General features: G+C 51.7%; 13 protein-coding genes across 13 annotated transcripts; 7 read left to right on the top strand and 6 right to left on the bottom strand.

Moving 5' to 3' along the window:
• Positions 1-51: 51 nt before the first annotated feature.
• PMZ80_005606 (uncharacterized protein) lies at positions 52-1734 on the bottom strand (the record flags this gene model as incomplete). The annotated part of the gene is made up of 2 exons (XM_064874025.1): positions 52-174; positions 229-1734. The coding sequence occupies 2 exons, from the start codon at positions 1732-1734 to the stop codon at positions 52-54; spliced, it is 1629 nt and encodes a 542-aa protein (XP_064729747.1).
• Positions 1735-4560: 2826 nt separating this feature from the next.
• On the top strand, positions 4561-6050 carry PMZ80_005605 (uncharacterized protein; the record flags this gene model as incomplete). The annotated part of the gene is made up of 5 exons (XM_064874024.1): positions 4561-4710; positions 4778-5078; positions 5135-5206; positions 5261-5378; positions 5543-6050. 5 exons carry the CDS (start codon positions 4561-4563, stop codon positions 6048-6050), a joined length of 1149 nt encoding a protein of 382 aa, XP_064729746.1.
• Positions 6051-6766: 716 nt separating this feature from the next.
• Positions 6767-7479, top strand: PMZ80_005604 (uncharacterized protein; the record flags this gene model as incomplete). Its single annotated transcript, XM_064874023.1, has 2 exons — positions 6767-6771; positions 6912-7479. The coding sequence occupies 2 exons, from the start codon at positions 6767-6769 to the stop codon at positions 7477-7479; spliced, it is 573 nt and encodes a 190-aa protein (XP_064729745.1).
• A 635-nt stretch (positions 7480-8114) lies between these two features.
• PMZ80_005603 (uncharacterized protein) lies at positions 8115-8966 on the bottom strand (the record flags this gene model as incomplete). The annotated part of the gene is made up of 2 exons (XM_064874022.1): positions 8115-8222; positions 8271-8966. 2 exons carry the CDS (start codon positions 8964-8966, stop codon positions 8115-8117), a joined length of 804 nt encoding a protein of 267 aa, XP_064729744.1.
• A 685-nt stretch (positions 8967-9651) lies between these two features.
• PMZ80_005602 (uncharacterized protein) lies at positions 9652-10205 on the top strand (the record flags this gene model as incomplete). The annotated part of the gene is made up of 2 exons (XM_064874021.1): positions 9652-9845; positions 9893-10205. The coding sequence occupies 2 exons, from the start codon at positions 9652-9654 to the stop codon at positions 10203-10205; spliced, it is 507 nt and encodes a 168-aa protein (XP_064729743.1).
• Positions 10206-10308: 103 nt separating this feature from the next.
• Positions 10309-11000, bottom strand: PMZ80_005601 (uncharacterized protein; the record flags this gene model as incomplete). The annotated part of the gene is made up of 2 exons (XM_064874020.1): positions 10309-10616; positions 10706-11000. The coding sequence occupies 2 exons, from the start codon at positions 10998-11000 to the stop codon at positions 10309-10311; spliced, it is 603 nt and encodes a 200-aa protein (XP_064729742.1).
• Positions 11001-11573: 573 nt separating this feature from the next.
• On the top strand, positions 11574-12992 carry SQT1 (60S ribosomal subunit assembly or modification protein; the record flags this gene model as incomplete). Its single annotated transcript, XM_064874019.1, has 1 exon — positions 11574-12992. The coding sequence occupies one exon, from the start codon at positions 11574-11576 to the stop codon at positions 12990-12992; it is 1419 nt and encodes a 472-aa protein (XP_064729741.1).
• An 894-nt stretch (positions 12993-13886) lies between these two features.
• On the top strand, positions 13887-14756 carry PMZ80_005599 (uncharacterized protein; the record flags this gene model as incomplete). Its single annotated transcript, XM_064874018.1, has 1 exon — positions 13887-14756. The coding sequence occupies one exon, from the start codon at positions 13887-13889 to the stop codon at positions 14754-14756; it is 870 nt and encodes a 289-aa protein (XP_064729740.1).
• Positions 14757-14883: 127 nt separating this feature from the next.
• On the top strand, positions 14884-15366 carry PMZ80_005598 (uncharacterized protein; the record flags this gene model as incomplete). The annotated part of the gene is made up of 1 exon (XM_064874017.1): positions 14884-15366. One exon carries the CDS (start codon positions 14884-14886, stop codon positions 15364-15366), a length of 483 nt encoding a protein of 160 aa, XP_064729739.1.
• Positions 15367-15559: 193 nt separating this feature from the next.
• PMZ80_005597 (uncharacterized protein) lies at positions 15560-16102 on the bottom strand (the record flags this gene model as incomplete). The annotated part of the gene is made up of 1 exon (XM_064874016.1): positions 15560-16102. The coding sequence occupies one exon, from the start codon at positions 16100-16102 to the stop codon at positions 15560-15562; it is 543 nt and encodes a 180-aa protein (XP_064729738.1).
• A 1353-nt stretch (positions 16103-17455) lies between these two features.
• PMZ80_005596 (uncharacterized protein) lies at positions 17456-19163 on the top strand (the record flags this gene model as incomplete). Its single annotated transcript, XM_064874015.1, has 2 exons — positions 17456-17616; positions 17666-19163. 2 exons carry the CDS (start codon positions 17456-17458, stop codon positions 19161-19163), a joined length of 1659 nt encoding a protein of 552 aa, XP_064729737.1.
• Positions 19164-21604: 2441 nt separating this feature from the next.
• On the bottom strand, positions 21605-23335 carry PMZ80_005595 (uncharacterized protein; the record flags this gene model as incomplete). Its single annotated transcript, XM_064874014.1, has 1 exon — positions 21605-23335. One exon carries the CDS (start codon positions 23333-23335, stop codon positions 21605-21607), a length of 1731 nt encoding a protein of 576 aa, XP_064729736.1.
• A 1071-nt stretch (positions 23336-24406) lies between these two features.
• Positions 24407-25608, bottom strand: PMZ80_005594 (uncharacterized protein; the record flags this gene model as incomplete). Its single annotated transcript, XM_064874013.1, has 3 exons — positions 24407-24568; positions 24622-25492; positions 25544-25608. 3 exons carry the CDS (start codon positions 25606-25608, stop codon positions 24407-24409), a joined length of 1098 nt encoding a protein of 365 aa, XP_064729735.1.
• Positions 25609-26726: the final 1118 nt, after the last annotated feature.

The following is a 26726-nucleotide window of genomic DNA, read 5'->3' as shown; positions in this document are numbered from 1 at the left end:
GTCATGCGCTACACGCAAGATGAGTAGAAGCAGATCTCGGCTTTCCGTTCTTCAACACGCAACATCACACTCTGCTTTCTGTCCTCTCTTTTTGACTGTGACATTGATTCCACTCTGGTAAGTAAACCATGAGTTCCTGATTTTCCAGTCCTTTTCTGGTTGCACCAGCGACCACTAGCAATCACGAGTAAGCAAAGCACGCACGAGACAACTCCGATGACCACTCACCTCATAATTCTTGGACAACGTCGCGATGACCTTGTTAGCCTCAAGCCTGCTCAGGTTGCGACCGAGGCAGATCCTCGAACCATGACCGAAAGTCAACGTTGCCTCCTTCATCTTCTTCTCTCTGGCCTCAAACTGCTCAGTGGTCTCCTCGGACCGTCTCATCCATCGCTCCGGCACAAACTTCTCAGTATTCGGCCCGAAATACTCCTCGTTCATATGCACAACCCAGGGATTCATACCCACGACCGTACCACCAGGAACAAACCGACCGTCAGGTAGCGAGAACCCGCCAGCAGGCACCTCACGTTCGAGCATAAGCCCAACGCCTCCATGAATCCGCATCGTCTCCTGCATAACAGCATTCAAATACGGTAACTCTAACGTCTCCGTCCACGACACCGGAGTACTCAATTCTCTCTCGTCCAGCTCCCTCACCAGCTTCTTCAGCACCGCAGGATTCTTCAACAGATAGTACACGGCCGCACCCAACGTGATCGCCGTCGTATCACTCCCCGCAAGCACATTCACCAACAAGAAATTCACAACCTGCATGTCATCAATCGTTCCCGGCTCAGCCTTAGCTTTCGCCTCAAGGAACTTGTCAAGGAAATCCTTGACCGGCTTCTCCTCTACCTTCTTCTCGCCATCCGCCGCCATCTGTTGGTACCGCTCGACCAACGCGCCAACGCTAAATTCCACGGCCCAGCTGAAACTCGGCGCGCCAATGCGCTTCACGGGGTTCTTGTCCAGCACCAGATCCAGCCAGGGCATCTGACAGATTACCGCGAAATAGTCTAGGCCGCGCTGACTCGTAGCGAGGAATCCACCGACGTCTTTCCCCTGGTCTATGAAACCAAATGGTTTACCGAATGTGATCTCGGACATGATGTCCCAGGCGGCGTAGTTCATCCAATCTGCTGCATCGAATGAGGTGCCTGCGTTTGCCCCGTCGATGAACCGGGACTCGAGGGCCGCGCAGAGACGCGTGATGACGGGGTCGATGAGCGGTTCGAAGGACTTCACGTTGGACATGGTGTACATGGAGCGGATGGGGGCGACGGTTTTGTCGTGAGCACTTTCGTTGGTTTCGCTGTTAAGGTTCGTGATGCGGGTTTTACCGTCGGGGCCGAGGGCGTCGTTGACGTTGTCTGGGGCTGTCAGTGGGGGCTTATTGGGGCTCAGGGAGGGATACGTACACATGGTTGATTTCTTCCATCTGGGACGGCCGGTGTAGACGACCTTGATCAGGCCGGGGTCAGCAAGGCTGATGCAGTTAGGGCCCATGCGCACTGCGGGGCCATATTGTTTGTGTAGGTTGTTGTGGGTGATGTCGCATCGTCGCGTTGTCTTGATGTCGAGGAGACGCCAGAGATCCGTGAACTTAGCTAGGAATGGGCCATCGAATTGGCGGAGGGGTGATCGAACGTGATCGACCAGCTTCTTGAGGACGATGAGTGCGATGCCTGCCAGCAGGAAACGAAAAGTGAGAGCAAGAACACCTAACATACTGGCGGTGGATGTCAGTACACCTGGGGACGATCGAATGGTGAAGATGGGAGGTATGAAGCTGAAACGAATATGAGTATCTGCTGGTGCCTACCGCCTTCAGTTCAGCGGGTCATCTTCTGCTGGGGCTCGGCTGATACACTTCGGCAGTATCACAAGTAGGGTCTTGTTCGAATGGCTGGTGGCGTCTGCACTAGCACGAAAGATCGGTACTTGTACTCGGACGGTACAAGGCCTAGTATGTGTTTTTCACACAAGCGCTGTAGATCGCGTGATGTATCTTGAGGTGTAAAGACTATAGGCTCCTTAGGTACTTCTGTCTAGAGCAAGGCTTCACGACACAGATGAGTTTACTTAAGTTAGCTGTTACTTAGTGTATCAGAAAGCCTACCGGTGCCCTCCTGATTGAAATTTTACTGGTGATGTAAATAGCTCGATCGCAGGCTCGCTCTTAGTAAAGCTGGGTATATTACCAGTATACATAGAAAAGGATCGGCAGCGCTTGTGTAAAAAACACATATCCTACCTTGTATGCACGCCTAGCTCTCGTGTGTTCGTGGCCCGTTTGCCCCTGGTCCCTGACCAGGGTGGGAAACGACGAGCTCAACGTCTCTCCATCTCCGTTTACTGGGCGAAGCATGGGTTGTCTCTCCAAGACCCGTCGTGGTCCACATTCCGTGATGGCAAGAACTCACATACTGTACGGTACCAAGCTCCAGAATTGCCGGCGGCTTGTTGTGAGGAGCTGCAGCGGATACGTTAGAGCTTGATTTCCTAGTAAGATGTCGCGGACAGTGACTCCTAGTAGGGTCTACCTTCCACGCGTGCTGGACTGTAAAATTGTCCGGTACATCGATCGCGCAAATTGCCGAGTTCATGCATACCAGACAGTTTTTCGACGCATTGAGCGGCAGGCTGGCGCACAAAACCTTGCCAGGTCGCAGCAGGAAAGTTTCTGCAAGTATCTGCGATTGGCCGAGTCATGAATTCACGAATCATGTCTGCCGCGCACAAAGCCTGTGCGCCTGTGGATCATGCAGCTCTGTTTCTCGTCAACGTTTTGCGAAGTGATGGTGAAAATCATTATCTGGTAGCTCTTGGGTCGGCCCAAGCGGTTGATGCCGGGCATTGATATCAGCCAATGTTCGTCGATGACTTTCGAGTAGTCCCTAGCAGTGGTTGGATCTTCCGTCCCGAGAGAATCCATCACCGAAGATTTCCAAGCCGACGCCGGAGCCGCTTCGACCTTGGTGTCATGCAGCCAGCTTGAAGAAGTGAAGCTGTGTCCCAAGCAGGCTTTCAGAGGGGCAAAGCTCATGATGATCAAACCAACTTTCTGTCGAGGCGAGATTAGTGGGTGCACAAGCAAAGACGCGGTCGACAGGGATGCCGCCGTCACTGCCGCTGCCGCTGCCACTGACCAGTGGAGTGCGAGGTTAGCGCTCCGTCACGTGACAGCATTGGAGAAGGTCGGCAACCACAACACCTTCATGGTGGAGAATTGTAGACGATCGTGTTCTGTTGGCCAAGCCGACTTGTCTCTTGACGCGGTTGAAGTATTTCCAGGATGTGGTCTTTTCGTTGATGTGGATACCGTGACTATATTCGAATGTGTTCGCTTCTTGTCTTCACAAATGGGATCAATTATTTGTGCTTCAGAAGCTTCTGAAAGTGCAGATGACAGAGAAACATGGCATTGAGCCTGGCCAGACTCTGCCTGGCCGGCAAAGAGATAGCATGGTTCATTTGTGTGGTCTGGTGTTACCAGCACCCTGACCTACGTGAGGTCAGTCCTATGCTACCTGCAACCGTGCAACGTACTTCAGCTCTCTCAGTATGATATCAGGACTTCCTTGGAAGTGTGGTGCCAGCTCAGAAGAGCAAGCCGCTCGGTGCATTAACCACAATACAAGGGTCACAGATGGCATGGAGGTCATGCGAAGCTCGCTGCTTGCCTACCCACGACAACCGCAAATTGTTGAATAAGATTTGCTGTCCTGGGAGATCGGCACCATGGGTTCCTGGCATAAGCGTCTCTTCGGCTTTCCAAGCGTCACTCATTTCATCACAATGAATAAACCAAAGCAGGACACCGCAACTCACAATTGCTGCGACTCTAGTCGAACGTGTGCACTTGGCTCTGACCTCGCTAGTTACAGGTAGGCATCATGAATCGGACCCACGTTCATTCCCGTGAGTGCCATTGCCACTACAGTGGACACACATGCTGTGTGCGCCTAATATGTCGCACGTGAGGTCTGCCACCAGGCTGGCTTGCATCTACCGAGACAGATGATCGACCCTCAATCAGTCTGAGCCCTGACAAAGCATACCCGCTCTCGTAACGCGAAGCCCCATATCCGTGGACCTGAAACATAATGGCTTTGCAGATCTCCTTGACAGCTTCTTGCCCGCTACCGCAAGCATTTGGAGCCCTCTCAAACTCAAGCATTAGCGCGCAATACACGCATACAAGACATGGTTGGTAGTTTTCACATATGTGTGGCCCACTTCACAGACATTTTGAGAGGCGCGCATGGGGCCTTTTGTCAAAACTATCAACTATGACTTGTAGCAGGCGGCCTCTAACAACAAGCGAGCTCGCCTCCCTTTCAAAGTCCTCCACGACGATGCCGCTTTGCCCTTGGCCCTTGCTCAACGCAGTGGCCCTTTCGCCCTGGCCTTTAAGTGTTCATGACCATGATATCAAGATGTCGACCTCGGCCGTGGTCGAAGGATTTCGGGTCGACACTGTTGCAACCTCAACACCTCGGTGACCGTATAAAGTCATTGGCATAGCATTCGACACAGCAATTTGGAACAAACATGGCCGGAGATGATCAAGGCCCCAAGGTGGTCACCGTCATCTGGACAGTGGCGGTAGTCCCCGTCGCCTTCGTCGCTCTTCGACTCTGGACCAGGCTGAGGCTCAGCCACTCCTATGGCTGGGACGACACCGTCATCATAGTAGCAAATGTATGGTTGATCCTTAGACTCACATCATGCTCCTCCCACCCACTTCAGGCACTGACAGGTTGTCCAGGCCATTCTCATTGCATACGCTGGGGTCATCACCAAAGCCGTCGACTATGGCGTCGGAAGGCACTACTACGAGATCACTGACCCCGCCCGTCTGGTCAACGCCTACAAGTTCATCTACATCGGCCAGCCGCTGGCCATCGTGGCATGCGCCTTAAGCAAAAGCTCGTTCGCTCTGATGTTGTTGCGAGTCGTCACGAAGAAATGGGAGATCTATGCCATCTGGTTCATCCTCATTTCGATCAACATCGTCATGTTACTGTGTGCACTTTTCCAGTTCGTGCAATGCAAGAATCCTGCTTATGGTGAGTTGCATAGCGGGATCGATGGCCGCTTCGACCTGGCTAAACAGTATTTCTAGGTTGGGACCGAACCATTGTGACAAAGTGCTGGCCAGTGGAAGTGTTTACTTGGTACGCTGTATTTTCGGGAAGTATGTTTACCAACGCCTTCCATCAACGAGATCCCCTACTAACCGTGGTTCTAGCATGGTCCGGTGCCTGTGACTTCGCCCTCGCGTTGTGGCCTTGGCTCATTCTTCGACGCCTCCAGATGAAGAATCGGGAGAAGCTCGCCGTTGGTTTCGCCATGTCGCTCGGCGTATTGTAAGTACCCCCGATCCCCCTCACACACCTCACAGGTGGGCACCCTCCCCCATATTTCGATGCCTACATAGTACAACCTCTCGTCTTTCCCACACGGATCCCACGCTCATCCTACCTCTCCCACCTCCACACCTCCCGTTACTCCACCAACTGACAACCTTCAGCGCCGGCGTAGCCGCAATCATAAAATCAACATACCTCCCCGCTCTTTCCAAGAAAGTAGACTACACCTACGCAGGCTCCGACGTCCTCATCTGGGGCGGCTCCGAAACGGGTCTTACCATCGTTGCATCCTCTATCGGCACCTACCGCCCCCTATTCAAGAAGATAATTTCGTACGCGACGTCAAGCCAGGACAAGTCGAATTATTACATATTAGACAAGATAAAGGGAAAGAGCGGGCAAAGCGGAGGCGGAACGGCGCATGTGCATATTCGAGGAACCAGCAGAGGTCTGGGCGGGCGCAAAACACCGGACCCGAATGTGCCTTACTGGACTGACACTGTGGTTGGGGATGGGACAGAGAAGAGGGGAAGCGATTCACAGGTGGATGTTGAGGGTGGGTTCCAGGGGGACGGGAACAGTGATCGGGCGATATTGGGGGAGAATAGGGAGAGGATTAAGAAGACGACTGATGTGATTATTAGCTATAAGGAAAGGCAGAGGCCGTGAGCGGAATCGATTGGAGCTGCCTATGAGTCAGATTGGACGAAGAACAAATTGTCAAAACGTGTAAGTTAATAATACCATGTATAGGCAAATGAATACCCATTTAGACAATCCGTTCTCGCTCTCTTTGTCAACCATCACTGCGCAGACATTTGGTGATCCTTCGAATTTGAAACCGTTCATGATGTCCGGGCATAACTTAGCTCCAAGATGGCCAATGTAGTAGGATTTGTAACGCTGACTAAGTGCTATACTTGGGCAACCTTTCGAGCAGAAACATCTGCTGAGGCGTACAGTCCACAGACGATATGGTTCTTCGACTCAAACACCAAGAATTCGAACCAAGGAGTCAAGAGGTTTGCACCAGTATCGGCTTCGAGAGGCGGCCGACGCTGGGCGGAGGTTGAGATGGGCTGTATATGGTAACTCTGGTCGTTTGAGCACGCTGTACCACATTGACGGTTTGTAACACTGTTCATCGTCTGAGAGGGGAGCTGGCGCCGCGATATAGTGTGACTGACTTGAAGGTCGACAGAAAGTGTCTTGACTGAGGGGTGCGTACCCTAGCGGTACTCCCCGCAGCAGGCTATTTTCGGACCGACCCACTCCGGAACCCCCAACCACTAGCCTCACTTCCCCCTGTCGATCTCGAGGATGATGCAGCAGGTAAACAACCCAGGTAGCACACTGTGACCTTCACCGCAAAGAACTTTCCAAAGATGTTGTTACCAACACTCAGTGCCATTGCAATGGCCGTCGCCAGTACCTCAGCGAGCACAGACATATCCCCCCTATTCTTCCTCTCCTCAACCGCGCAGTAAGCTGCCCTCACCCCTAGTCCTCACCAACTAACACCGCCCTCAGACTCTCACGCGTCTCCCCCCACGACCTCTCCCACGGCCCCGTCTCCGCAATCCACACCGAACTCTGGTCCGCCCTCTCCACCTGCCCAACAACCCACTACGCCGTCATCGTCCAACCAGGCGTAACCCCGGCCGACTACGAGACCTCCTGGCTACCCGTCGGCGCCGGCATCCGCACAGCCCTGATCGCATCGGATATCCAGGGGAAAGTCGACATCACAGCTGTTATCAACACGATTCTGATGGACTGTCTTCATCACGGTGTCACGCGGGTAGAAACGCTGGATACGAAGGGGCCGCTGCCGGAGTTAAGTAGCAGTGTGGTACGGGAGAGTGTGATATATGCGGTGTTGCCGGGTGTTGAGGCGGGGAGTCAGAAGAGGAGGGATGTGCTGATTGATCAGCGGCATCGGTATGTTGAGGGGTTGGTGGGGAAGTATTTTGATAACAGGGATTATACTATTGTTTATGTTACTGAGGGGAGGGTGGATGGGGAGACGAAAGGGGAGGTAGAGGAGAAGGTGCATGGGTTGGGGGCTGAGGTGCCGTTTGTGCTGGAGGAGAAGTGAGTGGATACTGGCGGTATATATTTGGTATGGTATCGCGTGAGAAAATGGCATATAATGTACAGGGTATGTATCAGCTACTCGGATACGATCTCTTCCTGACGCTCTACTCTCTTGGTCTGTGGTTCTGTACTGCAGAATGAAAGTACGTCGTCGGCTAATGATAGGACGTATGCTTTGGCATGCCTCGTGCAGAGAGTGCAAGCACATCGGTTGGCAACTTATAACTACTATTGTTTTGCAATAGCACATCAGCGCGCAAGACCCTACATTCATTAACCCCTAACGATCAAGTTCAACTCCAAGGTCGACAGCAATTACTCCGAATCTGGATATTTTGAGTACAGCGACAGCGGGGAACCAGATATGGCAAACGGAACGCTCTTGCCTGGATCAAGAGGTGGTCTGCATTCAACCACGGTCATCGTGGATGGCCTAGAACCCGCGATCAGCTAACGGTCGGCGATGTCGGCAGGTCTCTCTGCGAGGTCAACGTGGACCACGACATCGAGATCGCTTATTTGCTACTAGTCCGTTGGCGGCCCTAATGTGGGCTCCGTGCCCGCGAACTGCAATATGTTAGTGATGACGGTTGCAGAGCAGGGCCTTCAGTCTTTTGCTTCTGAAAGTATTCACGCTTACAGTTTGGTCGGCCACAGAAGAAAGGGATGCTGTTGGATCTCGTGCGTTCGCCCGTCCATGTCGATCCTCAGTATGCAGTCCTTGAGATTCATGATACCGTCGTGCTTCAGGCCATATCAGCGAAGGCTTCACGGAAGTCTACTCAGACTTACAATTATCGATGTTGTCCGCCATCCTGACCCAGTCCAGTTTGACGACGCCGATTTGCAGTCAATCAGTATCGGCACTTTCAACGTCAGGTCGAGATGAGACTTCCTCTCGAAAACCTCCTGCAACACCGACAAGACATCTTGGTATTGCACGTTACGTCGATTCTCCGAGTTGCATAGCGTATTGTTCGCAAGCCACTGACCCTGGATGCCCATCCAGGTAGGACTTTGAATCTTTTCTGAGAGAGTCTCGTGCGTCCCACAGATATGCTGAGTCTGGTTGAGCTGGATTTCGACGGCGCTCACAGTGAGGAAGATCTGTGCGAGGCGTTCGGGGGTCACTTTCTGAAAGAATGACCTCTTTGCATGAATGACCTGGTCGGATACCTTCCAGGTTATGCGCTTGACAAACTTTGAGCTATCAAAGGTTCCATTCTCGAAGCAACGATCCATCAGTCTCAGCCAGTCAGATTCGGTTTTCAGGACGAGGATTCCTTTCTGGTGCAGCACATCCCGGATTACAGGATCTTTGTTGAAGAATTTGGATGTGACGAGGATTGATAGATTGCCGAGACTCGTCGAGCCACGAGCGTTGCGGCTTTTGAGACGGAGCTGCTGGCCTTCGAAGACCTGCTCAAAGACATAAGTACGGATTTCGACTGGTAGGGCTGCTAGTGGACATTGAAGCGTGGAGGTCATCTTGAATCGGTATCCTTGGTCTACAAATGTGCTGGGTGAGTGCTTTCCAGATCAAGGAGTCGGGTTCAGCGTTCTATAACTATTAGTACAGTGGGAATCAAAAAGTCCTGTATGGGTTAGCTTAAATCTATGGTGATGGTGCAAGGCAGCAGTAGGCAGACAGCTCGTCTCCATATGCCATAGTGTCAGCTACGGCGGCCATAAAATGCTGACTACGCATTTTGCTTCGCCTAAAGCGGGGCATGCGTCTGATTTAAGGCTGTGCAAGCTTCACTCCTTTCCTACTATGAAGCAAAAAGACCACAAGACTTGTAGGAGATCTCACAGAACGTACATATGGCGGTAGCATTATCAGAGTGGTGGCGAAGTGTGTCCGACTACTTGGGCCACATCGCCATAACCGCTGACTATCTGTGCTTGAGCGGCAGTAAAACACTCGTGTATAATTGCACGATTTGATACACCTGTCTTCAGCATATCAATCGTTTCTCCTAAGTTGGAGATCAGTTACAATAACTCGTGCCAAAGTACCTGGAGTACTCTCCAATTTTCGAGTATGCCCAATTGGAGACTCGAGAGGACCAACCGAAGTTCATGTCTTCACTTTTTTGGTATCGATTCTCTCTTAAGCACTTCAACAGACCCTTGTGCATAGCTTTTCGTGATATTGTAAAGAGCCACCAAAATGCCATCAACAATCATCCCCAACTCTTCCGCTTCGTCGATGTCCACATCCCCCTCCTCCCGTCAGGCTACTGGCACGTTCACAGGTGCGAAGATTCTGAGAAGCATGTGTGCAAAGTATGTCGCAAACTTACATAAAACAGGCACGGTGTACATGGACTCAATTTCAACTACCAAACCCGGCCCCGATGCCACGTAAGTTCCCTCTCCCGTCCGCCTCAACCTCTAATCAACAGCAACAGCTCCACATCCGATCCCAAGAAGATAATGCTTAACCACGTCTTCTTCACGCCCAGCTCCCGCACCTACTGGCACACACACGAATGCGGACAGATCCTCGAAGTCAAGATGGGTACTGGCTGGATCTGCGATCGAGGCGGGGAGCCACGACAGATCAAGACTGGTGATGTGATTGTTTGTGAGGCGGGGACGGAACATTGGCATGGTGCTGCGGAGGGGAGTGTCATGATGCATTTGGCGTGTAGTCTAGGGGTTACGAACTGGAAGGAGGAGGTGAGTGATGATGTGTGGCGGGAAGGGACGAAGAAAGCATGAATGTGCTGTGGAGGGATCCTAGAGGAGTAAATCCTGCTTGTAGGTAGTTCGTTAAGCTATGAGACTGTGCCTCACTATTTAAGAGTCATCCACGTTGATGTGTCTATGCAAGATCGTGGCTATGATCGTGGTCATGTGGCAGGTTCCCATGTGTTGGATCGACCCACTTTACTGTACCGGGGTTTTCAGCCGGCACCAAATCTGGCAAGTTCACAGCTATAGCTTCGCCATCTGATCTCACTAGCACGCATTCGAGATCTTCGTCCTTGAGCGCGTTGATTTCTTGGTGCGGGACATAAGGTGGGACGTAGATGAAGTCACCTGGTCCTGCTTCGGCTGTGAACTCGAGCTGTGCTCCCCATCGCATTCGAGCTTTGCCTTTGACGATGTAGATTATAGATTCGAGATGGCCTGTGATATGGGAGTGGTCAGCTGTCCATTCTTCGTGACAGAGTCCGGCGATCGGACTCCGCACTTCAGGCGAGCGACGAGATACATACCATGGTGGTGTGCCCCTGTCTTGGCATCGGCGTGAATCTTGACAGTGCCGGCCCATAACTTCTGCGCGCCTGTTCGGGCGAATGTGACGGCTGCTGCGCGGTTCATGCCAGGGGTCTGTGCAGTGTTTGTGTCAAGTTGGTCACCCGCGATCACCTGTACTCCGCTATGCTTCCAGGCATCCTCGGGTGGGTTGTCCATTGTCGGACGAGATGGTTGAGGGACGAGGTTGAGTGGCTCTTTTGGTGCTTCAGGTTTCATAGAGGATGACATGCTGGTCTCGGGTAGATCAGCCATGATGTGCTGTGGTGGGTATCAGATTATTCAACGTTTGATAACGGGTCAGGCTAGGGTTGCGTCAAGTATATTGTAGCAAGCAGCTCGTCAACCAGATCTCATCGGTCGGAATGTGAAGTTCGATGCGAATGTCAACAAGACGCACAGCCGACATGGGGGCACGTCTGCACATCATTGCGAATCCGACCCCTCGGAAGTTGGAGACGATCAATCTCCACGGGCCGCGTTGGTGAGGCAGACGCGATGGGCCTATTGCTTAGCAGGAAACATCACATTCAGTCCTGCCGGAGAAATACATCCCGAGTTGAAGACAGTCGGCGGCATTGCATCGAATCAAGGATGGGAAGCTCAAGATGAGCTTCGTGGATCTGGAAGGAGTCACCCTGCTGATTAATATCGATGGAAGCCTTGCTGCCTGAGAACGATTTGACCAATGACGTAGCACGAATCGTGGGATGAAATCGAAATTTCGCGGGCGCAAGACAATTTCTAAGCAGCAGCGACAGATACATAAGTCGAGGTATTAATCTTCACCAGCTGTACACACCTACACATTCGAATCATACTCGCAGCATGGCTTCCAACCAGAGCGCAAGAGAACCGACTGAACCCGCGCAAGAAGATGAAGACCTCCTCGACATGGACGAAGTAGGTGAAGAGATCGAGGGAAATGATGACCACCCCATGGAAGGCGATGACGACGATATTCAAGAAGAAATTCAACTGCAGAACGACTCAATAGGACATTTCGATGCTCATACAGATAGTATATTCTGTATAGCCCAACACCCCACGAATCCAGCAATAATAGCTACAGGAGGTGGTGATGATATTGGCTACATCTTCGATTCGACTGTCGAGCCTGGACCGGTGTTGCCGAGCAGTTATCAGAGCGAACCGCAGCAGCAGCAAGAGAGAAAGGGTCTTCCAACACTGAAGACTTTGGATGGACATACCGACTCCGTCAACGCTGTGGCATTCACCCAGCCGCATGGGGAGTATGTGGTTACGGCGGGACTGGATGGGAAGCTGCGATCGTGGAGGCATAGCAAGAAAGATGACTGGTCGGCGTGGGAGTTTGTGGCAGAAGCTGGAGAAGTCGAGGAGATCAACTGGCTGGCCGTATGCCCGAACCCAAATCAGCCGAACGTGGTTGCGCTTGGTGCGAACGACGGTAGTGTTTGGGTTTACAAGATCGATGCGGCAGACTCCGGTAACGAATTGAACATTGTCATGACACAATATTTGCATACAGCTTCGAGTACGGCTGGCGCATGGACACCGGACGGCAGGCTGCTCGCAACCACATCCGAGGACGGCAGTCTGTACGTCTGGGACGTTTTTGAGTCTGGTCAAGCCAGTGTCCAGCTGACCGCAGAGGACCAGAGATTTGAGGTCGAAGGTGGCCTATATAGTGTCGCCTGTTCGGCCGCATTAGTTGCTGTTGGCGGTGCAGGTGGCAACATCAAAGTGGTTGGTCTGCCGCAGCCGGCGGATAACGCGAAGAAGAACAAGCCAGGCAAGGGATCAAACACACAAGCCTCGTCAGCTGGTCAGATTCTGGCGTCTTTGCAGGCTCAAAGCGATGGCGTCGAGACATTATCATTCTCCTCACCACCACTTACGTTGCTTGCAGCTGGCAGTGTGGATGGTTCAGTAGCCCTTTTCGACACAGCTCATCGATTCGCAGTCAGACGCCATATAAGGGAGGCACATGAAGAGCACGCCGTCGTTAAGGTCGACTTTGTCCGAAATTCGCAAAAGGGAGGTTGGCTTCTAACGAGCGCTGGCATGGATGGTGTCGTGCGGAGATGGGACGTCAGAGGTGGTACGACTGCGGCCGGTCAAGGCTTCGTCAAGGAATGGCAGGGCCATCGTGGTGGTGGTGAGGGCGGCGGTATCCTTGGCTTTGTCCAAGGTGGCGGAGGTAATCGCATCATCACAGCAGGTGACGACAGTGTGTCGCTCGTCTTCAGGAGCGATATTGCATGAGCAGCCATCCTTTCAAGGATGAGAGCTCGTTAGCACTTTCCAAACCTGAATCGGGATTGCCCCATTGTGTTGCAGGTAGATCGCGCTTTCTACTGACCATTTCCCGCTTCTACCACAAACGAGCTGAGGAACGACCTGCTATTTTCACCGTATGCAACTGTTCCAGCCACAAATTTTCGCAGCTTGCAAACCTCCACGAGAAGACCGCGTTGATCCTCACTGATTCTCAGGTCGATTCAGATCTGCTTCATATCACACCTTGCACTTTCTTCGAGCACGGCCCATTATCACAGGACGAGGCGGAAGCACCCAGCGGTTTGTGCAGACGTTGCACCTTCTCATACTTACGAGATGATCTACGCTGCAATTGGCGAAAGGGCGAATCGGGTGCGTGGTCGAATAGTCAGAATTGCGTACAGTCATGCAAAGACTTTTGACGTATCACCAGAGGTAAAGTAAAAGCAAAGGGCGGCGACTTTGCACACATATCTAGCTCGTTGGTCACACAAGACCGTGCGCCGGTCGACGGTCCTTCGGCGGCCTCGGCCTTCCTCGTCTGGACCATCCCTTGCTTGGCGCATCAGAGACATCCTCATTACTTGCCACGAGTCTCAGTGTCAAGGTACTTGTTTGGTCAATTCTCGAAGTTTCATTGACAACATCTGCCAGACCATGGGGCACAGGTTGCTGTCGCCTCGGCGCCCTATATCGACGCCGCGTCCAATTGCAGCCATACGCAGAGCTTTCCTGATACTCGTCTTCGTGTGTATCCTCGGCGGCCTGTGGATATGCCAAGATTCGCGCTCGACCATATCGCTAACCAGCAAGGCAAGCCCATCTCGTGGTCACCCAATCGAGAATCTGATTATCTCTAGCCAAGCGCAGTTTCATGACATGCTTTCAAGGCAGTCCAAGACACTTGACGAAGCCGTTGGCGAGTACGAGCGCCGATACGGACGACGACCACCATTAGGCTTCGATCAATGGTACAGTCTTGCGGTGGAGAACGAGTTTGTGCTCATTGATGAGTTCGATACTCTCATGGAAAGCCTAGAACCATTTCATGGAGTACATCCATCCATTTTGGAGCAGCGCATAACTCAGGTACTGGAGTCAGATGCTCACCGAATGGTCGTGATGGAGTTCGCGAATGGGAACGTGACCATATCGGACAACATGCGGGAGACAGGCGAGAAGCTCACAAACAAAGCATGGTTGGGTATTGTGCCTTACAACATGACTGTTGTCTTGAATGAATTCGACGAACCAATGGTTAGTGCACCATTCGAAGAAGTGGTGCAAGCCGTCTATACCGCGAAACATCATGAGTGGCACACAATGGCGCAAAAGCCCGACCAGACGATCGCCAGTCCAATAGTCGAAACAGGAGAACAGAGTGGCTGGGCTGCAACGGCGCATGCATGCCCGAAGGACTCTGCTTCTCGTCAACCCGAGTATTCCCAACGTGAACTCATAACGCAATTATCATTTGTCAGCAACATTACATCTAGCAAAGACGTATGCCAAAATTGCGAGCTATTGCAGCAGGAGGGCATCCTCCTCTCCCCAAAAGACATGAGACTCGTCCGTCAATTGGTACCCGTTTGGTCAGCGAGCAAACCTTCCCATTTCCACGATATCCTATATCCCAGCGCATACTACAATGGTATACGGCTTCTCTATGAATTGGAGAAGGACCTGGCCTGGAAGGACAAAGAACAAGTTCTACTGGGTTGGCGGAGACACGGGCGGCCTGGCGAATGAAGATACTTGGAATCGAATGCAGCGGCAGAGACTAGTGCTGAAGACCGCGAAGACCAACACGGAGGCCGTCCAACTGCTGGAAGAGGTAGAACCTGGCTCGGATAGCTGGACGCCACGCTTCTCCACCATGGCCGAGGTCAGAGACCTCTTCTCAACACGAATCGTCGACCTTCTGCAATGCACAGACGACGCCTGCGAGATCGAGAAGAAGGCGTTCGGCCTTGAACAGGACGGCCCACTGGATCCACAAGAAGCCGAGTACTCATACAAGTTTCTGATGGACATCGACGGGAATGGATTCAGTGGTCGCTTCTACCGCCTGCTTGAGTCGAAGTCGGTCGTGGTAAAGCAGACCATCTTCAAGGAGTGGCATGATGACAGACTAGTGCCATGGGTGCACTATGTACCGCTTTCCACGGGATATAGTGAGCTTCCTGAGATGGCTAGATTTCTGGCAACGACAGAGAAGGGATTGGAATTGTCCGAGAGGATAGCGGAAGAATCGACTGAATGGTACCACAAGGCGCTGAGGGATGTTGATCTCCGCTTGGTGTTCTTGCGGATGCTGCTTGAGTATGGCAGGATTATGAATCCAGATATGACCGAATAGAGCAAACTTCAATCATGCTCAACTGAAGCTTTATGTCGATCCTGAGTTATGCCCGGATTCAAAGAATAGCTGCAAACCACTGATGGCCTTCCCGTTTTTTTTTCCGTCGCTGATCTTGAGCAACTCTTCGTACTTCCATGCATACCTCAAGAGCGTTGTAGTGCAGAAGTTGTCCGAACTACCTATTACAGCTTCAACCTTTCTGCAAGGGTCTGATGACAAGCTGAAATTCTTTTGGTTTAGCAGGCTTGTCTCTGAACGCTAGCTCGCCGAACATGGTGTTCGCGGGACTTTTGAGCTCGTTTTCGCTCCTTTGCTCTTTCTCACTCGCGGTCTGCTCGTCTTCGGTCCCATCTTCCATCTCTGAATCTTCCTCTAGCGAATCGTTCTCCTCGCACTCCTCGTCATCATCCTTGCCACCTGCAGAGTCTGGAACATCGTCCCCAAATCTAATTACGATGTCCGATAAGCCGCAACGCTCCATAAAATTGGGATCGGACAGCACATCCTCGACATCATCGAGCACTTTCACCTCCTTAGCACCACCCTTTCCAGGATTGAGAGACAATCGTGTACACTGCTCGGGATCGTTGCGCATCGCTAACCGCGTATCGTTCATGATCTGCGGCACCAGCCAACCTATTGCTTCCTGTGTGGTTGCGATTGTGCCATCGGCTCTTTTGATGTGGAGGATGTTCTTGGGGGAGAACTTTGGGTGGATCGTGATTGTGGCCATGGTCGCTGATATCTGAGATTAGTCGATGGGAGGCAGTCGGAGTCTTCTTCTCTGAGAGAAGAATGCTTGTTTGATTGGAATGTTAGTTTGAACAAGACAGACGTGTTGCTAGCGGAGGTTTGCTCTTCGATTGGAGCAACCAGGGTGAAATGCTCTCATCCTGATACTGCTTTAATTTCCATCGATCACTCAACTCAACGCATGTTTGGCATCAGTACCTGCATCATGGAAGTGCTTGCTGCTGGCAAAAGACGTGCCTGATCCTCCTGCTAAGTTCGCGCTTCACGAATGTTCCCACGCCACGTTCAAGGTTCCCGAGACTCGTATCATAGGTCTGCTGGCAGATCTTATAGTTTGGCAACACACAGCAGGGGAATGTCCGAAGGTTGTGGCAGGCCTTTGCTTGCATTTAGGTGCACATGGGGCTGAGATAGACATACGTAGTGAAGGTACCACGTTGCTTTACGACGTTGCTGAATTAGCACAAAGTTATGCAAAGTTCCACCGGAACGTGGTAACCGTGACCCTTGATATTCGGGGGCAACAATTCTGAGGTGACAGAAGCAGAGATAGCCATTTCGTGTTGAATAACAGATAACATCGTTGGCAACTGAACACGTTCAGACGCGTCAGGTCACGCTAGGGCCAAGTTGGACTAGCGTCCGCTACATGTGAAGATAGTTTTTGCCAGGGAGGACATCGAAATGTCCAAAGGTGTTTTTATCTCGAGGCGTCAACATCGTGATAGCCTGAACACACTCGTGGACCGCGAGGCCTTGAACACCTGATGACAGTCTTGCGGTGGAATGGCGAGAGTAGGTAGCATCGGTTACGCACGGGCTACCGGATCCGTCCCTAACAATTGGCAATGCAACATCGTGGAGGACATTTTCGCATCGAATACGGGGAGGACTCCAGCCACGACGCGAGGATCTTAGGGCTTGCTAGTTAATAGCATACCCATAGAGTGCGTTACTCACACTCAACCTTTCGTGTCTGATATCTTTTCACAGCATCTGGTGCAGAATTATCTCTGTGTCACACAGCACACTGGCATGGCGCCCCACTCTTAGGCCAAGCAAGACCAAGCCAACCGTACCATGCACCCGGAGGAAGACCCCGGGTAGGGTGGAGATGAATTTTCACTGCCAAATCTGCTCAGCGCACACACGAAGCCTAGCGTGTCCCAAATCCAAGACCCTGTCGGGTGCCGAGACGTTACATTCAGGAATCTCCATTGATGAGTAAACGACACGCCGCCCTTTGGTTACTCGACCTACATACAGTCACCTAGACGGTATCTCTCCTGCCACTGAGCAAGAGTCGCTGAGCGGAGCGCGCAAGAAGTTGAAGATGGGCAACGACAATGTCATCAGTGGGGCCAGGGCTCACGGCTACGAGGCGCAATATGGTCTCACCAAAGAGGAGTCGGTCGTGCCCGACGATGCGATGCTCGTAGAAGGACGCGGAGGACAAACACAGCGAGGTCTGAAGTCGCGACATATCCAATTCTTGTACGTGAACCCATGATCACAAATGTGCCGACCACTAACTTGCATATAGAGCTCTGGGAGGTGCGATCGGAACAGGACTCTTTGTCGGATCAGGCGCGATCCTCGCGACAGCCGGACCAGCACCGCTACTAATGGCTTACCTGTCAAACATGCTCATCGTCTGGATTGTCATGAACGACCTCGCCGAAATGGTTACATACCTGCCTATGAAAGGTATTACGATCCCTTACTTCGTCGGACGCTTCATCGACAAAAGTCTTGCTTTCGCCACTGGTTACAACTACTGGTATGCCTATTCCATCTTAGTGGCTGCTGAAGCTGTTGCCGGAGGGATTCTGCTCAGCTACTGGGCACCGAACGTCAACCCTGCCGTCTGGATCACAATCTTCCTCGTCCTCGTTCTCTTCCTCAATGTCATCGCGGTCGCGTTCTTCGGAGAGGCAGAATTCTGGTTTGCATCTATCAAGCTGATAACGATCGTCGGTCTGATCATTCTTGGCTGGGTGCTGTTCTTCGGAGGCGGTCCTAATCAAAATGGTGTGGTGGGATTCAGATACTGGAACAATCCCGGCGCATTCAATCCGTACCTGGTCTCTGGCTCAACAGGACGTTTCCTCGCCTACTGGACAGCCTTCGTCCGCGCTGGATTCGCCTTCATCACCAGCCCAGAACTAATCGCCGTCTCCGCAGGTGAGGTCGTCGCCCCACGAAGAAACATCCCAAAAGCAGCCCGACGATACGTATGGCGTCTGCTACTCTTCTACGGCATGGGCTCCTTCATCATCGGCGTCATAGTCCCTTTCGATAACGAGCGACTCCTCTCTCCCGAATCGAACGCAAGCGCCTCGCCATTCGTCATTGCAATTCAAAACGCAGGCATAGACGGCCTCAATCACGTCATTAATGCCGCGATCCTAACATCCGCCTGGTCAGCCGGCAACGCCTTCCTCTTCTCCGGTTCTCGAATCCTCTACGGCCTCGCACTATCCGGCCAAGCCCCTCGTCTCTTCGGCAGGACGAACAAGAGAGGTGTACCCTACGCGGCCGTACTGCTGACATGGCTCCCTGGACTTCTGGCCTACCTTACCGTCTCAGATACATCCGCGCAAGTCTTCGACTGGTTCGTCAATATCTCGACCATCTCCGGATATGTTGCATGGATTGTCGTCCTAGTCACTTACATCCGCTTCCGGAAGGCTCTCGTCTACCAAGGTCTGCTCGATACCCTGCCGTATAAAACGCCTTTCCAACCATACGCTACGTGGATAGTGCTCATCGTACTCAGCATTCTCACACTGACGAATGGTTTCCAGAACTTCTTCCCAGGTGTCTGGTCGGTCTCAGGGTTTCTGGCTGCGTATATCACGATCCCGATATTCTTGGTGCTCTACTTGGGCCACAAGATTGTGCGGAGGACGAAATTCGCGATTCCAATACGAGAAATAGATGTAATTACTGGGAAGGCGGAGATGGATGCTTTCTGTGCTATGGATGAGGAACCAGTCCCGAAGAACATGTGGCAGAAGATTTGGTTCTGGATTGCCTAAGGGGTCTGTAATGGATCATGTACTCGCAACAATGCTGGTAGTACTGTGCATTGCGGGTTTCGAATACTGAAAGCACTACCAGCACCTCAATGAGCAGGATGTCACCCGTGTCCTCCATGACTCTGCGCAGCTTCTCGTAAGCCGTCCACGCCTCCTGCTCGAAACCGCCTTTGGCCGTATCTGCAAATCTCTGTACTACAAGGTACCCGATGTAGTTTTCACAATAGCGTCGACCCACCACATGCCAAACCATCAAAGTGAGGGTACCTGGGTCTTATTGTTATAGGCTGAATACGGGCGGTATAAGCGTAGTACGGGTATCTCCGAGCTGTATTCTAAGCCCGGAGTGATATATGCTCCAGCGCGGGGAACCTCTAACGACCCTGCCTAAGGTTGCACCTATGGTGCGAAATTTGTAACGAGCTACTGGAGACCCTATTGTGAAAATGACATTGGATACCTTGTCACATTTTGGCATACTTGTGCCGCTGCTGCCTGCTCATCCGCCTCCTTGCGCTCCTTGATCTCAAGAAGATCAAGGATGGATAGGACGGAACAGCCACAGAGGTACGGTAACAGGCTACAATTCACTTCATCTCACTGCTTAAGGTTCACGTCGATCTTTGCTGGAAGCGCTATCTCATATATGCTTCCATCTGTGCTAGCACTTACCTTAAGCAGAATGCCACGATACCGGCGAGCGACCGCGAAACGTAGAGCCTGGTGCAAGCTTCGACGAGGAAGAGCTCGATTCCTTGCGTGTTTGCCTCTGGCGTCCGGCTCCCATATCTTCTAACCATAGCGCCTCCGCAAGCATAGCGAACCAGATCTGCCTACCATTGCCGATTACCCTCGTCATGCCATGATATCACGAACTATCACATGAATATCAGAAAGGAAGCGCGTAGGCCGTTCCTTGTGCTTGGTACAGGTCTCGCAGTAGGTCCTGCCACCATAGATTGCCTTTGTTCGGTGGAGTATGGATCATCTGATACGCGAGGTCCTGACGAATCGAGTATTCCTGACTGCCATGCTTGACCCTTAGCATCCAATCTTTCGTGCTCATCTGTGCGTTGATGTGTACCAACCAGTGGAGCGTACAGAAGTACTGTCGCGGCGACTCCGGCCAGCACTGTCGGTGGGAACTTTCTCCATAAGACTCAGATGTGCTTAGACCGGGACTGCACCTATTTATGATGCCTAACGCCATATCAAAAACTACTTCGATGTTGGCCTCTTCCGCAAACATAACTAGCCGCCGAATCCAGGCTTGCGGCCTAATGAATGCATAGCCTGACCTGTGAGTGTTCCTATTGCCCACAAACCTGGCGGCAACGTGCGATGCTGCTTTTGTGCGAGGTTTAGAGAGCAAGAGCTCTGCCGGAGTGGAATCTTGTGAGGAAGACATATGATCCAGTATGGCCGAAATGTCTTCCCGTGAAGGTGGGTGCTGGCCTTTGTGACGTCCAACCGGGGCACACCACTCAGGGAGTGCGAGGTAAATCTTTTTGAGCTTCGCAAAGTTCGTGGACAGTATCTTCTCAATGCTGCTGAAGCTGGCAAAATTCTCTTTCAATGGTCCAACAGGATGATCTGACCATGTCCTAACGAGTTGCATCCGCTGAACACATTGCTTGAATGCTGGCTTGACCTCGTCAACGAGTCGATGTAACTCATTCAATGAGTAGAAGGTTAGTATCGCTGTACTGAGCAAAGCGAATGCAAGATCGTCGACCGTGATGAAGGTTTTCGATACGAGGAGCAGGTTGTGAAAATGTTTTGCTTCGAGATGTTTGTGGTCAATTTTCCGTCGTCGATCTCTTGGCATATAGACAATTGAGCCCGTCTCGGACACCATGCACAGAATGATCTGCTTCACCTCCTGGGGAAGATCGAACCAAGTTGCCATCATGTAACGCGGGTTCGTTGTGCCAAGTATAACATGAATGGATGTCTCAGAGAATTCGTGGCGACCTGACGAATTTCCGCCACTTGTTGACAAGCCAGCGTCAAATGCGTTGCTTTGAAAGAAGGAGGATCTTGGTGGAAGGACCACGATGCCACGACAAGAGTTTTCTCAATACCGGTGGCTTTGATCAAGACATAGTTCAGGCGCCGTAATTGTGCTACAACGCGCACCAGCAAGTTCAAAGAATCGTGACTGATGAATCACTTTATGAAGGTAGTTTCAGAGATGTGTGTTGCTTCATGTCCAGCTTCCAGGCAGCGACGGCGCTAACAGATGGCAAGGAACTTAGGAACGACGTGGTACTTCCAGATCGGGTAAGCGCGACTAGATCAATGCATGGCAAGTCGCTTTGTTCCCTTACCCCAAATGAGGCACTGATAGAAGGCGATTTGCTGGTCCTGGCCGGTGGCTTTTGGTTCGGAGGCAAGAAATGGCGTGCACTAACAGATATAACAAAAATCCTCCTTGAAATTCACCAATTCTCCCACACTGCTGCCGGAATGACCTTGCGCATTAACTTCCAATGGCCAATAGCACTCTGAACATGCATCTTCTCAAGAACTTTAGTATTAGCTCTTGTCAAGAGCTCGCCTTCACGCTGAAACTTTGACACAGGAACTTCGAACTTCGGTACCATATACGCCTTCCTCGAAGCGCTACCTAGGAAGTCGGCTTCCACGGCCTTTCTGAAAGTGACAGGTTTGGTGCCTTTGTTGCAGATGAAGACCATGTTTGTAAAATCGCCATTCGTGTCCGTGACGTCTGTTCCGTCTTCACCTATCTGCTCATCTTCTCTGAAGACTCGACACGATGGGAATACTTCTAGTATGGTCCTGTAAATCAGAGATGTAGAGGACAAGGCCAGATCCCCTGCATAGTTGATAGTGATGACCCCTTCCTGCTTGAGCATTCCGTTCAGGCTAGTTAAGAACTCGAAGGTGAACAGATCGACGGGCTCCGCGCCCCCAGTGAAGACGTCGTGAATGATGTAGTCATAGTAAGCATGTTTGTCCGTTTTGGTCATTTCGACCACTGAGACGGCGTCACCGATGTATGCCTGGTGGTTTTGTGGCAAACCGAAGTGCTTGACAGCGAAGTGGTGCACAATTGGATCAAGTTCGATAATTGTGGTATTGATGCCATGAGAAATTAGTGCTGATGGAGCTGTGCCAATTCCCAGACCAATGTTCAAAGCTTGTTCCTGCTCTACTGGCTTTTCCCGCTCGACCAGCCTCACTGCTTCAAGCATGGTGAACACGGCATAGACAGGTTCAGCTACCTTGCGCTTCCCTGTTGGATCATCCGGCAACATCCATTCGCCTCCGAGTAAGCTGTGATCACAGCGCATGACGCGGAATTTGTTCTGATTGTCTTGTAAAACCGATATATAGCCAGTCAGTGACTCATGTCGCTCGATCAGAGAATAATTGTGCAAAGCCAAGGTATTGTTCAGAGCTTCAGTAGGTCTGTCCAGTGGCGCGTGTACATTGCCAATGGTAGTGAATGCCAGCGCAGGCATTGCGGGCCACCATGTAGTCTGTGGCATGATCGCCATGAAGGTGGCACCTATGAGTGTCTGGAGACCAACCCGAGTAAACAGCTTGTTCGTTCCCATCCAGGTCGGCAGAACACCATCGAAGATTCTCTGCAAGATGGTGAACAAGAAATAGTTGACCATCGACGGCCCTGCTTCCGCAACGTTGTCGTTCAGAAAGCTCAAATCCAGGCTCTCGAGCTGCTTACACGCAAGAGCGATCGCCAGTGTAACCAACGGATATGTCGTCAAACATTCTGTGATGAGAGGACCAGCAGGATTTCCAAGGGTTGAGCTGAACGAAAAAAGTGCAAACTGTATGACAGGGATCCAGAAAACGAATGGTCCAAATGACTTTTCAATGGTTGACGGTATGTAGTCCTTGATGACGAATGAAAGCATCGCTGAAACGATGAGCCCGTATTTGTGGTAGACTGCTGAAGGGATGGAGCCATACACAGGTGAAAGGATTAGTTGTGAGAGTGGTGAGTACATCGCTGCCAGCAGCACAAGGTAGAAAGCCCTTCGAACCTTGACGTCGAACAAGAGCGACCAGGAGCGCGTCGGACGTCGTCTTGTGTTTGAATCCATCGATCTTCCTGTCATCGCACCCGGTTCTGTTGCTGTTGGGCCTGCGCCGAGCCCAGCCTTTCTGGGCTTCTTCGCCATTTTGCGGAGGTCAACTCTGTGCAATACCAACCGCAGAGAGCTCGGTTCTAGGTGCTTAGCCCTTTACAATAGACCAATCCTCGAGAGTGATTGTGGAGTGGTCTATGCGAAGGAATGACTCTGGTTGAAAACGCGTGGAAGGTGGTATGAAGCAGCTACCATATTCGTGGCATCCTCACACACTACGTGCACTCCCAAGAACCTCCATTGTCTACCGTTCCTCCTTGTGACACCACGTGGGCGAATTGATTTGCTCTATGAAACAGAGACAATCTCGCTCCAGCTCGATGCTTGATCAACTCCCAAATTCTGCGCTAATGAGGTCGGTTCATCCCGGAATGTCTTGGCGCTCACGGGTGCGCTCGCGAACCGTTTGCTGCGATTCTCCTTCGACATTACGTTGACGCTCCGGTCCCTGACCACGCATTATGATGTTATGGTTGCCAAAACACACCTCGACAAGTTGCGCTGTCACTTCACGCCAGGCTCTATGACTGGACGTTGTGGTTTGTCAACACAATAGTCATCTCAGCTCTCATTGGATCCATGTCGAGACTACCGCGAAGCACGAGGAAAGACCAACGCTTTCTTATTCAGACATCAGTACGACCGCAGTTGACGAGGAGAAAGAGGCATCACGCGAGGAAGGTGAGGGCAAGGCGATGAAAAGGATGAAAGGAGGACATCCGTACGGGACCAGAGTCAGGTTGTGTTTTGTTGGGCAAACCCAGGATACCTGATCAGGCGGTGTAAGGACCATATTCTTGCAGCTCATCCCCGGAGAGAGCCAGCCCGCTTTCCCACCGGGATGTTCGCCCAGACCAGCGTGCACAACTCCCCAATGCCACGTGCGACACTGTCATCCGCATTCCATACTCCATTTTCCATCATCTGAGCCCAAGTGTCGAACCAGATACAGCTGTATGCCATAATCTTCTGACAAACGGGTTTCCCTTGTTATTACGATTCCGTCCCCCAGGCAGCATCGGTCGGCTTACCCTCTGTCGTCTTCGCATGTTCAGGCGCAACCAGCGCGGAATGCAGAAACAGCTCTCATCCTCATACGGGCCGCTAGCCGGGCTTATCAAAACCCTGAAGACGATTGTCCGGCGTCACGTAGGGGTCCCCGGGTTGGATATCCTGCAATGCATCCCACCAGTTGCCGGGCTTGTTCCATCTACGAGTGTAGAAAGCCTCACGAATGAACCACATATAGTTCTCGTCGTTTGAGGTCTGTTAGAGCATATCGTTAGCACATGGCTCTCAGATAGCGAATGCTGACTTACACATAGTTTTGGCTTCCGTGTTTTCATCTGCAGAGCCAGCCACGGCGTTCGTGCCTCAGTTTCTTGGTTGAAGCCCAAGTCTTCAAGGAGAAATGCTTCGTCCTCAATGACCGCGTTGGCGAAGTTCCCAAGAAAGCTCCACCAGTGCAACAGCTCGTGGACGATATCACTGCTAGCACTCTCCAGACCTGCGCCTGGCTGGCTGATGGAAGCGCCATATCCAAAACTCGTGGCCCAGTATGGCTGCTGTTCTTGTTTGATATCGTCGAGAAGGCGCCACTTCCCATTCTCATACCATCTTGGACATATGACCATGTATTGGACACTAGGCTCGACTGGATCGCCTGCTGCGTCCAATACCTCGGGCAAGGCAAGCAAGGTGCCGTCACATAAGTTCGGGATTTGCGGAGGCGACCCGTACCAGACTAACAAGGGGAGCAGCTCAGGTGCTGGAATGCAATGCTGGGCACCTTCGAAGATCGGGCCCCCTAGCTGGCGGACAAGACTTTCAATGACTAGCTTCACTTCCCCTACGTGTTCCTGGTTGAAGTATCGATGAAAGGAGTTCTCAATTCTCGTGTCGTCCATGTTGTTCATGGCCTGGAGACTATCGACAAGCATTATGATGGCTTCGATGCATGCCTGAGCTGCTTGGTTCCTTCTCGTGTTCTGGTCGTTGGCTGGGAAGTTCTGGAAGTCGAACAGCCTGAAAATGATATGGTCCGCAGCTGGGCCATCAGCAGTTTCGACGCGCTTTTCTATGGTGAGGTTCCTGTCAAGCCGTTGCTCGATCTCTTGGCTGGGAATGGGGTCACTGAAGTTCACCGCCAGGGGTTCGTGGCCCAGGTCGAACAATGAATTGGACGGCCATCTGTTCGAGTGTCAGAGGTATAGCTTGCTATCATGACCGAAACGCACTCACCTCAATTTGACGACAGGGCTATTGACAAAGCTCACAATGAGCGTAAGCAAGGTAGTCAACCTCATGCTGTTCGGTTGCACAGCTCTTCTCGTACACTGCCAGCTTCTGATATAACGGTGTGGATGGTGGACGAATGTCGAGGTCTACTATACCTTCAGAAGCTCATCGTTGGCCATCGTGACAGCGATGCGTTGGGCAGTGCCATTGCACTTGCACTCCCTGGGTCCTCGAACTTCTGTCATCCGCAAGATAAGCGCTGAGGAGACACAGGGACTGATGAACAGCCAAAACGTTCTATCGGTCAGTCCAGGAGGTAACACCACGAATGCCGGTCATCGTAATGTCGTGTGTTCAGGGCACATCTTCGAAGCCGGAGATGTGCTTATTGTTTGTCAAGTCATCCGCGTCTTCGTTTGAGCGGCAGTAAGCGAAACAACCAATGCTTGGGATGGTATGAGCAGCACCAGAGCTTAGGAAACAAGAACGAAATTGACATGCCTGAAGCTTGTGAGTGTAATCAACTCATGAATGGTATCATCCAAAGCGTGCACTTGCTGCGTACATAGATAGTCAACGGTTGTAACGTCGTCTGCAGTGGCGTAACCAGAAATGCATTTCTAGTCAAGTCTTCGAGGCCTCATCCATACTAACACTGGCTGGCTCTCTATCGAATAGCCAACACTAGAAACCTTGCCGACAAGGTCCATCGCAATAAACACTGATGTGCTACTGCGTGATCTGAAGTCGTGTCCCTGTAGAGTTGAAGGATGACCTCGACCATTCACCTTACCTGTCATTTTCCAGAGCAAGGCTTGATAAATTTGCTTCGACAGTTGACCAATAGCGACAGCAAATTGAGTCGAGTCAAGAGTATGCAACGACTTTCGAGCCTTGAGAAGTGTATCAACACTTCACACTGATTAGGCACATAGCATAGTGGTGGGGTGATCGATACTAGAACCCTCTCCCTCGCCCGTATCAAGGTTGGGTATTCCCATGCTCAAAGTCATCAAGTCGGCCTAAGTAGCGTCACAACCCTTCCGATTGCAAGAATCGAGAAGCAAATCTAGACTGAAAATACGTCGGCCACATCGACACTACTCTGCACAGTGCCACGTTGTTTGTGCTGCTTGAAACTACATAGCTACCATTAAACGCTCGGGAGAACAGTCATTGTGGTCAT

Source organism: Knufia obscura (assembly GCF_036327395.1).
Source record: "Knufia obscura strain CCFEE 5817 isolate CBS 148926 chromosome Unknown scaffold_6, whole genome shotgun sequence".
In the NCBI taxonomy this organism is placed as follows: domain Eukaryota; kingdom Fungi; phylum Ascomycota; class Eurotiomycetes; order Chaetothyriales; family Trichomeriaceae; genus Knufia; species Knufia obscura.
The sequence above is the reverse complement of the archived record's forward strand: the minus strand, read 5'-3'. Positions and strand labels throughout refer to the sequence as shown.